At 35.1% G+C, this 11193-nt stretch overlaps 1 protein-coding gene across 1 annotated transcript in view; it reads left to right on the forward strand.

The window, feature by feature from the left end:
• Positions 1–9991, forward strand: part of TRAT1 (T cell receptor associated transmembrane adaptor 1) — a 31402-nt gene extending 21411 nt beyond the window's left edge. Inside the window, exons 4-6 of the mRNA XM_007985884.3 lie at positions 2782–2843; positions 4875–4963; positions 9330–9991. Coding sequence (XP_007984075.1) covers positions 2782–2843; positions 4875–4963; positions 9330–9587 — 409 coding nt within the window. The 3' untranslated portion in view covers positions 9588–9991. The remainder of the gene's footprint in view (positions 1–2781; positions 2844–4874; positions 4964–9329) is intronic.
• The last annotated feature ends 1202 nt before the right edge of the window (positions 9992–11193 follow it).

Genomic DNA, 11193 nt, shown 5'->3' on the forward strand with positions numbered 1-11193 from the left:
CCTCTCTCATGGCTTTAAACATTTACATGCTTTCGGAGCCCAAGCTTACATCTTTGCCTATTCAGAGTAACAACTATGAAGCAAATCAGGTTAGCAATTACCAAAACCGACTTCTGATATATCCCGAAGCTTGTCCTTTCCCATATCTGGCAACTTCTCAGACCCTTAAAATAGATTTATTTAATTTTGTAAAAAAGTCTTTCAATTTTATTTGGATGTTGGAATCCTGCATTTGTATTCTAGAACTTGGGAGCTGAAAAGAACAATCGAAATCAACTAGTTTAATATTCTCATTTTTTAAGTAAGACAATCTAAACTTAGAGAATTTAAGTCCAAGGTGATCAGGTAAAAGTAGTGAATTTTTTTTTTTTTTTTTTTTGAGACAGAGTCTCGCTCTGACTCCCAGGTTGGAGTGCAGTGGTGCAGTGTCGGCTCACTGCAATCTCTGCCTCCTGGGTTCACGCCAGATTTTTTTTTTTAAATTTGAATTTAGTTATCTAAATGGACTTGGATCGCAAACTACTTGAGGAATTTTATGAAAGACCTAATAAATAATAAATATAAATATAAAATGTAAAAAATAGGAACTAGAAAAAATATAAATGGAAGCACAGAGTCTGGAACATAGTAATAGATACAATTAATGTGTTTTTCTTAATTTTGGAGTGTCAGTAAATGTACTTATTGGTTAGAGAATTATTTCAGGCATGTTCAGAACAATGGAGAGTCTGATCTGGCTGAAAACTCAGAGGCACACTAGCCTCTCAGATATGAGTTCAATTATTAATTTATTTTTAAAAGTAATTAATTATCCACATAAAACACTGCCACACATTTGCTCCTGAGGTTTATTACACATTTACAACAGGCTGGAGCTATTTGGCATTGCCAAGAATATATTTTTAAATTTGTTTGTTAGGCAGTTGCTCCTGAATAATAGTTTATTTGAGATGATTAATCATTTGAGATGGGCCTGTAGACACAGGACACTGCATTATAAATCATATCTTATTTTCATTCATAGGGAATAAAACAATATTCATTTTTTGGACATGATTTATCATTTGCAAGTTGTATCTGCTATCTATGTGGGCTAGGAAAATGGATGGATTGTCTTATTAAAAATTCTTCACCTTTTGCTATTATATTCTTGGCATGGAGAAAACTCATGAGCAGGGACTACTTGATATCCAAATATTAAGCTGTATTGAATTACTGGATGGAGAAAAGGTTACAGATGAGTTCCTGTGTTATCAGATGAGTGAAGTGTATGCCCATGTCTGAGATTTTCAAGCCATTTCATACAGGTATCATTTGAACTGTTATTTTTTTTTAATACCTACTTACTATTTACATATACTCTGTCTTTTTTTCAGTAGCATGGGGAGTAATACAGCTGTTATGCCTTGAGATAAGAGTCCTTTTTTTTTTCTTTTGATGAAATTTCCTCCAGCTCTCAGTGACGTGTAATCTCAAAGTTAAAGCAGTTGGTACTATTTTATGAAATGCCACTCTCACCACCTGATAAGTTCCTCAGTTCCCAGACTGCCATTGTGAAATCTGGTCACTAGGGCCATCATCAATGGTAGGATGACATTGGTAGAATGACAGTCTGGTGACAATGGTAGGATGTATACTGTAATTCTAATAGCATTACTCACGTGAGGCTGGAAGGAACTTTAATCAGCTAGCAAGAGCAAATAGCTGTGTATTCTTGTCAGTTCTCTTGACTTGGGGGAGGGGGAGACACAAAACTGTGGTCCATGTATAGTATCTAGACTGTTTCCCTAAAGCCTTTGAATTGTATCACCCTCTGAATAACTTCCTCATGATGTGGACTGAGCACAGGGCTTTACGACTAAACTTGCTGTACAATCCTAGCACTTCCAGTTACTGTGTATCCGTGGACAATGTTATTAACCTCTGTGAGTTGCAAATACCTTATATGCACAATAGGGATAAAAATATGCATCTCATATTATTGTCCTGAGGGTTGAATGAGCACTTGCATAGAGAAAAGTTTCATAATTGGTAGTTATTGCTGACAGTTGAGATAAGCCTAGGGAAAGTAAATTAATTTATGTGAATCTCAGGATTCTCCTGTGTAAAGCAGGGAAGAATACTACTACTTTTGGAGAATTTTCTTTGTGAGTTTTTGATATAATGTATGTAAAACACCTAACTCAGCATCTGGACATAATAGGTGATCAATCATTTTATTGCATCTGCTAACCTCAGTCTATAATACTCAGAAAACATGGTTTTAAGAGACTGTTTGGACTGATATTCTGGGTGAGTAAAGAGGCAGTACATTGTACAATAAAGAGCATGGATTACCTGGGTTCTAATTCCAGTTCTGCTCCTTATTAGTCTTGTAATCTTGGACAAGTGATATAACCTCTCTGTGCCTCAGACTTCTTATCTGCCTAAGGGGGATGATATAGTACCTATGTTGGAATTGAGAGAATTAAATGAACAAACATATGAAATATACTCGAGGTAGCATCTAATATACAGTTACTATTGAATAAGTATTTGCTATCATTATTCCCTGTAAGAAGGTCCAAAAACCAACTTTTTAAATTTACACGAAACACACATACACATACATACACGCAGGCATGTGTTCACTCACTTGCACAGGAACACACCTACCGTGGTTGGCTGGAGGTAACCAAGAATAGGCAATAGTTCACTTAATATTGAATTTAGCTGAGAAATCAGTTATGAATTATGTGAAAAGTGGAATCTAATAAGGTAAATTATTTTTCCTTGTTATAGGGATGATGAGTATTATATTGAAGATGCACCAATTTATGGTAACTTAGATGATATGATTTCAGGTAAGTTTTCCATAAATTAAATTTATAAATAAATCAAGTAAATCACACTTGGTTTCACAAAATAGTTTAAGTGGCACTTTAAAAAAATCACAATCACACTTAGCTATCCCAGTGGTAACCATCAATTCAAGTACTTTTGGTATATTAATTAGGCTATATTTCCGAAGCTGCATATTGTAAGCTGTATTACAATAGCCACTCTAAATCAACATCCTGTTTTTCTACATTCTCTTCATTTCACTCTAGTAGTAATGAGAATACAGGAAGACTCTATTACCATGAATTTCGACACACACCGAATTCTATGAAATAAAGCTATTTCTAGGACAGAAAGTTGTCCACAGAAACAGTGCTTTGTGCTCAGTATACAAAAGCAAATGTATAGTGAATAGCATGGAACAATGAACAGTTTCCTTGGTTTCTCATATTTTAAATAGAGAATGTAGGGCTGGATTGATGGCAGGTGGGAGAAAGAAGAACCAAATTGTTGCTGAGTGATTTATATATTTATTTTGTTCATATATAATAAATGCTCTTGAATTCCCAGCATCCCTTATCACTTGTATCATCCCGGACACCTAAAAATAAAACATCCCTACATTTCTCAAAACAGATAACCTTGGTCTGATCCTAGAGTTCTGATGATAGAAGCTACCAGCCTTTCCCTGCAAGTACTCATTCAATACATCAGAGGAGACTTAGGGGTTAAATCCTATTGAACTCCAAGTTTTGAACACAGAGACATCCAGTAATATACAAAATTTATCTAAAAATCTATATATTAAAGCACTATGGAATCATCCTAAAGTTAGAAATGTGGGAATTCTCTTTTGCATGATTCAAGAATTTATTTTTATCTTTCCTTTCATTGTAGAGTGTCCTCTAGTGCTCTAAGGAATCAAAAATTATTTTTTGGAAGTACATTATTAAAAATAATTTGTCCCCATTTCACTTTGGAGAATCATGTTGGCCACCTGTAATATTTGACTACTCAAATTCTTATGCATTCTGATGACTCTAAACCCATCATACTTGTTACTTCTATACTTAAGTGAGCCCAGGTGACACTTGCACACATTCTGATTTAGCAGGTCCAGGCTAAGGCTTAGAGATCTGCTACTTAACATCCCAGGTGATTCTGATGCAGATTTTCCATGGACCATGATTTGAGAAACACCACTCTACATACCCTTTCTCTGTGTTGCTTTTCAGAAAGAGCTCAATGATTATTAAGTTGCTTTTGTTATAGTAAATATATCTTTTTCTCTCTGAGGGTCAAACTGGTACCATCCACATTTCTGCCAGGTTACTGGTCATTCATTGAGTCACTACTTCACTTTCTTCTTCCTTTTAAATGCACATATCTGGGGGAAGAAAGGTATGGATGATTCATCCTGCAGGATGAAATGAGTACAGATCTGCTGACTGCTGAACACTGTACAAAAGCCCCAAATACTAAGGACAAGCATTGTGCAGTCCCAGACCCTTAGGCAGTCTGACTGAGATGTCCTGTCACTGATTGATGGGACAAAAGTCATAATATAAACCTTTTTCAAAATTAGGATGTTGGACTTGAAACATCCCTGAGTAAAACTCCTTACTCAAGGAACAAATTTCAAAATTGTAATCACTGATGTATGTGCACTATGCTTTGTGGCACCATGCACCATTTGCAATCTATCTTAAATAGAGAGTACAGGCAATCCTTTAACTTGTGAGATCTCTATAACATTTAAATGGTAGTTTAAGACTGTCAAGTCCTGCAATGGTACAAGAAAATTCATATGATCTAGTTCTTATGCCAAGGATTTATTTTTATCTTACTAACCCTGTAGCTCAAGAGACTTCACTGCTTAATCTGCAGGTAACAGTTTGGGCTTCCTTACTTCTTTGTATCTCCACCAAAAACACTAGTTAAGTAATTCTTGGGCAGTTTATATTTACAGTCAAATGTTGTTTAGATCATGTATTTTTATTCATACTGTATTTTTAAATTTTCTATCATGAGTCACAATCTTTTTAATTCCCAAGAACCAATGGATGAAAATTGCTATGAACAAATGAAAGCCCGACCAGAGAAATCTGTAAATGAGAGGCATGAAGCCACCCCATCTGCACAGGTGAGTTTTGTTTTCTGTTTCCGTATTTGCACATTTCAGGAGCATAAGAGTAGTACATTATGATACACATCTGAAATAGCCTGTTAGAAATTTTGCAATCAATCGGGTATCAAGTTCTGGGAACTGACTCTAACTCAGAGTCATGTAAACAGAACTCAAACCATATTCCAAGAGTCAAAATTGTACACAATCACAAAGGCAATAGATTTTAAAATTGTACACAATCACAAAGGCAATCTATTAAGCTTTTTCTTTCTGATTGAAAATTTTGTGTGTATCACAGAGATCATATAATACAGAAGTTGACACATGGATAATGCTCACAAGACCTAAATGTCAGAAGCTCAAAAGACAGAGCTGGGGTAGGGAGAGGGAGACCTTTAGTTATAAGATAAATTAGCTAGATACAAAACATCATATCCCTATTTTAAAAGGCAAATGACTTTCAATTTTAATGCAAGTCCCATGGCTGTGGTCTTACGGCAAGAGATTGCAAAATATACACTCAGTTTATGTGGAGGTAGGCAGGACAAAAACGTAAAGAGAAACATAAAAAAAAACAGGAAGAAATGGCTAGTTTCTCTTTTTCCTACCACAATTTGTTCAACCTCTTCAGTTTTAGTTCTAACTTTACTAAAAGCCATTAGAAATTTTTAGCCTACATGCTCTTGAAATGCTACACATTTCAATTAAAATAGTCTTTCTTCTCCTCTCAGATCCTGTCTTGTTACTGCCTAGACATAGTAATAGAACCAGCATTTCCTAAGCAATTTTTAAGTGTTGGTCTTGTATTATGTGCTTTATGTGCTTTATGTGCATTATCTCCTTAGATTCCTATGAGGGAGGCAGCATTATCATTCTCATTTTACAAATGCTCACAAAGGATGAAAACTTGCCCTAGAACACTTAGGTACTAAGTAAGTAGACAGAATCCAAACTTAGTCCTATCTTACAGAACATTCTCTTCCCTAAAATGACTCACATCTTGAAAATTTCCCAGTGAAGTAGAAGTTTGCTCTTTTTCTTCAGATAAATCCCCTAATAAATCAGATTTTTTAACTTTTTTTTTTTTGAGACAGAGTTTTGCTCTTTGTTGCCCAGGCTGGAGTGTAATGGCACAGTCTCAGCTCACTGCAACTCTGCCTCCCAGATTCAAGAGATTCTCCTGCCTCAGCCTCCCAAGTAGCTGGGATTATAGGTGCCTGCCACCATGCCCAGCTAATTTTTGTATTTTTAGTAGAGACAGGGTTTCACCATGTTGGTCAGTCTGGTTGCAAACTCCTGACCCCAGTGATCCACCTGCCTCGGCCTCCCAAAGTGCTGGGATTACAAGGCGTGAGCCACCGCACCCGGTCGAATATTTTTTAACTAAGAAACCAAGATGTAGTAGGGTTTGGGAAAAATATAGTCACCAAATCTGTCATCTAATGTTTAGTTAATTATAAAATATTGTTTAGATAAACATATGGAAAACCTGCATGATATAATATGATTTGCTAAATCCATGATAATGAAAAGAAAACCTCCCAAATAAGGTTAAAATATATTATCTGAAATGTAGAGATTCACAGCACTTTAGTTACAGAAGTACTGAGAATTCCGAATAGAAGTTACTATTTAATACACGTGAATTGTACAGGGTAGCTTTATTTGAGCTGCATCTGGCTTTCACTCAAGTGAAAATTATGCAAAGCCTTAAAATGTCTTTAAAGTCTGATCTTTTAAAAATTATGTATTTAAAGGTATTTCCAAGAAAATTACTCTTTTCTATTATACTATTCTCATAAATTTAGTTTCACAAATTGGAGGTAATCTCTTTGTATTTGCTCAATTTCGTTTCACTACAGTGATTATTATCATAAAAAAACACTACCCAGTTTGCTACTACAATACTTACTTTGTTACTTTGGTCAAAATCTAGGATATTATGCATAAAGCTTGATAGACAAAGTGTTTCTTCGTTGAAAAAACTGTAAATAGGCTCCTTGGCCTTTGAAAATGATGTGTACAGTTCAGAAATTGTAATTTTAGTATCGCAGTCTTCTATTAACTAGGGAGAGTTCATCAGAAAGCCTAGTAATAAAGTTAGTTCACAAGAGTTTCCAAATCCTAAAGCATTTGAAAAACACAAGTGTGAGCTTGCTCCTCTTCTCTTCATGTCCAAATCTCTAATCAATCTTTTCCTCCTCCAGAGGCATCCTCTCTCCTTTCCAAAGCCAATGCTCTTATTCATGATCTTGACCCTTTCTCCTAATTATTTCAGGATCTTGTACTTTCAATTATTTAATTTTTCTCCAGTTTCCATTTTTTAAATGAATCATTACTGTTTGCCTACCAATATGTGAAAATCCCTCCAATATTAAAAAAAAAAAAAAAAAAAAAAAAAACCTTACTTGAACTGTTTTTCCTTCTAATTTTTAAACTGATTCTTAGCTTCTTCCTCTATTGTTTTGATTTCTTTTGATAGATACACATTCATTTACCCTGGCTATGTGTTTTCCACCCATGCACTTAACTAACACTGCAATGTGGAAGTCTCCAGTGACAAAACAAATTAAACATACAATTTGTTTTCCTTTCTTAGGACTCACATTCTTTAACTCTGTAGCACTTGATAAAGTTGACCAAGTGTTGACCACACATGCATTATTTGGAATGCTTTCACTTATAAATAAAGAAAACAGGTTGAGATTAAATTAGAAATAACTTGACGACAGTATATGGCAGTGGGAAGAAAATAGAGCATGGATCCAGTTAGGCAGCCATTATAATTTCTCCAGAAATGAGGATTTTAAGAATAAAAAGCTAGACAAAAAACAACAAAAAAATCATACGGCCCAGCGCGGTGACTCATGCCTGTAATCCCAGCACTTTGGGAGGCCGAGGCTGGCAGATCACCTGAGGTCAAGCATTCGAGACCAGCCTGACCAACATGGCGAAACACCGTCTCTACTAAAAATATGAAAATTAGCTAGGTGTGGTGGTGGGTGGTGCCTGTAATCCCAGCTACTCGGGAGGCTGAGGCAGGAGAATTGCTTGAACCTGGGAGGCAGAAGTTGCAGTAAGCCAAGATCGCACCACTACACTCCAGCCTGGGCAACAAGAGCGAAACTCCATCTCAAAAAACATGCACGCACGCGCGCACACACACACACACACACACACACAAAGCAGGGGGTATAAATAGAACCATTTTTTCTATCGGGCAGAGAATATAAAACGTTTCACTCTTAACATGAAAACAAGTGCCAATGGGGGAGATGTTTACTTATGCAATAGAAATGTTGTAAATCCAAATGTTATTTCTTCACTCTATCCCTGCAAATCAATACAATTTTGGCCTAGTCTTAAAGAGTAATGCTTAATACATAAATCTGTGTTTTGTTCAATGGCTGTCTTAAAGTTTTAGTCTACAACTTTTCATAATTACAGTGCTACCTTACTTTTGGACAGTAGTTATTGCTTCCATATACATTATCTCTATGTACTAACCATAACCACACTATGATGATTTGCATTTTCTAGGCAAGAAAATTGAGGCTCAGAATAGTTTTAAAAACCTGACCAAGATCCCATGATCAGTGTATGGCAGAGCTGGGGTTCAGTTGTAGTCTTTCCAATGCCAAATTCAAGGTCTTGCCTTTAGCATGTTGCTTCCCCTAGATAGCCTAGTTTCCTGTCTTTCTTTAGTATTCACCCAGGTCTAGTCCAGAGAAGCCCATTGGGCCCTCATGGATGTGAATGGATATCTCCAAGACCAACCCAAATGAGTTCAAAAGGGAGCTGGGGAAGCCAGATAAGAAAATAATAGGGAAAGATAAGAAATTTAGTTATTTGCCAGATATCCATCATGTAAGTGAATATTGTTATCTTTATACTTCTGAATCTTAAAAATGTAGAAAAATTGGGGACTTTTATGTACCATTAAATGACTAATTGTTAGGTACATGTAAAGTAGACCTTGTGATTTGGTAAACTCCTTCCTATCATGCTTATTCCTACTTTAATAAACTGGACTATTGTTACTTGGTAAGAGCAACACAGAGCCAGAACTACCTTAGGTGGAGGTGGAGGTAGAGGCAGGTAAGAATCAACCTAAAATGTTCATGTACAGTTAGAGTATAAGAAAGAAATAAAAATCTAGGAAAAAGTTTCATCTAAGCACTTTTTCAACTCAATATGTTGGCTGATTATAGTTTTCTGTTCTGTTTGTTTTTGTTTTTGTTTTTTGTACTGACAAATTTGGCAAAACAAGGTAGGTGAGGCCTAGAAAACAAGTTACTTGGTTTTCATTCACCATAGAAATTTCCAGAAGTCAAGCTAAAGACCAGGCTAACAATGAAAAATTAACATCCCTTTCTTTTAGGCAACCAATGAAACACAGATGTGCTACGCCTCACTTGATCACAGCATTAAGGGGAAGCGCAGAAAGCCCAGGAAACAGAATTCTCATTTCTCAGACAAGGATGGACATGAGCAACTACATGCAGTAGATGCCAGCATTTCTAAGACCACCTTAGTAGACAGTTTCTCCCCAGGAAGTCAGGCAGTAGAGGAAAACATTCATGATGATCCCATTAGACTGTTTGGATTGATCCGTGCTAAGAGAGAACCTATAAACTAGCTGGGCCATGATCTAGCTCAATGATTTGGCTCCTATTGAAGATGGTTGCTAAGAAACCAAGATACTCAGAGGACACAGAAGGACTTGGCGGCAGGGTGATGACCTGATCATTTGTTGATGGGATGGTGGCTTACCTCTTATTCAGAGCTTACACTTATGCATGCCAAATGTAATGCTGTGAAAATCAGTATTTCAAATAACTTAAAAAATGCTTTACTACTAAAATGTAAAAAATTAATGTGCTCACCTCGGCAGCACATATGCTAAAACTTAATAAAATCCAACTTGAAAATTGAGCCTGATAACAAAATTACAAAGTCACAATACCTAATACTTAGGGAAATTTTTTAAAAATTTAAGCATGAATGTATTCTGGAACAAGTTAGAATAAAAATAAAAGCCAATGAGTTTTGTTTTTAATTCTCCTTTCTCACCAATGGGCAATAGCCCATAATTGAAATAAATTTCTAATTGAAAGGTATAGGAAACATTAAAATGCATTACTAAGAGAAGTAATATAGTTTTCTTACAAAGTATTTTTCCCAAAGATAGCTTTACTGTTTCAAAAATTGTCAAATTAATGCATGCTCCTTATAACAACAAACAAATACCAAAAAGAGTTTAGGAATTCTACTAGCCAGAGATAATCACTTGGAGAAACTTTCTATATATCCTTCTAAATATTTTTCTGGGCATGCTTATGTATGTATATCAGGTGTTTCTCTTTTTGTTTTAACCAAAAATGTGGTTTCTTTTGTACACATTACTTAAACTTTCTCTTCACTCAACAATATATTGTGGATTTATTTTCACTGTTGTATTTAACTATATATAAATACACTTATATATCATAATTTTAATGTCTGCATAGCACCCCACTGATAACTAAATCAGATTTTATTTAAATAATTTTAATGACTTTTTAAAAACAATTTATTGATACAAAAAGCAAAGTTGAGATGACAATGTTTCTTTCAGTAATTAAAAAATATTGCTTCACTGTCTTTTCACTTTGTTTCTGATGAAACATCTACTATAATACTTGTCTCTGTCCTTACATATGATATACGTTATTTTTCTGATTGTTAAGATTTTCCTTATTACTGGTTCTAATTTGATTATTATGTGCCAAGGTATGGTTATTTTTCAAGTGTCTTGTGTTTGGAATTTGTTGAGCTTCTTAGATCTATGTATTTATAGATTTCATCAAATTTGGGGGGGAAATGACCAATATATTTTTTTTCTGTGACCCTCCTCATTTTCAAGTTTTTCAGTTACTTGCAAATGGTCCCACATTTTACTTATCTGTTTATTTTATTTCATTCTTTATTGTATTTCATTTTGGATAGTTTTTCTTGCTACATCTTCAAGTTTATGAATCTTTTCTTCTAAATGATCTAATCTGCCATAATCCTACACAGGACTTTTTAATCTCAGATAACTTAGTTTTTATTTCTATAAATTTAGTTTAGGTCTTTTGTCCCCCATCTTTCATGTCTCTATCTAACATACTTAATCTCTCATCTAACATCTTCAACCTATGGATACAGCTGTAACAACTGTTTCAATGCTTTTTAAAATCTGCTAATTTTATTATCTGTCATTC

The sequence above is a fragment of the Chlorocebus sabaeus genome, chromosome 22 (assembly GCF_047675955.1).
Source record: "Chlorocebus sabaeus isolate Y175 chromosome 22, mChlSab1.0.hap1, whole genome shotgun sequence".
NCBI lineage: Eukaryota > Metazoa > Chordata > Mammalia > Primates > Cercopithecidae > Chlorocebus > Chlorocebus sabaeus.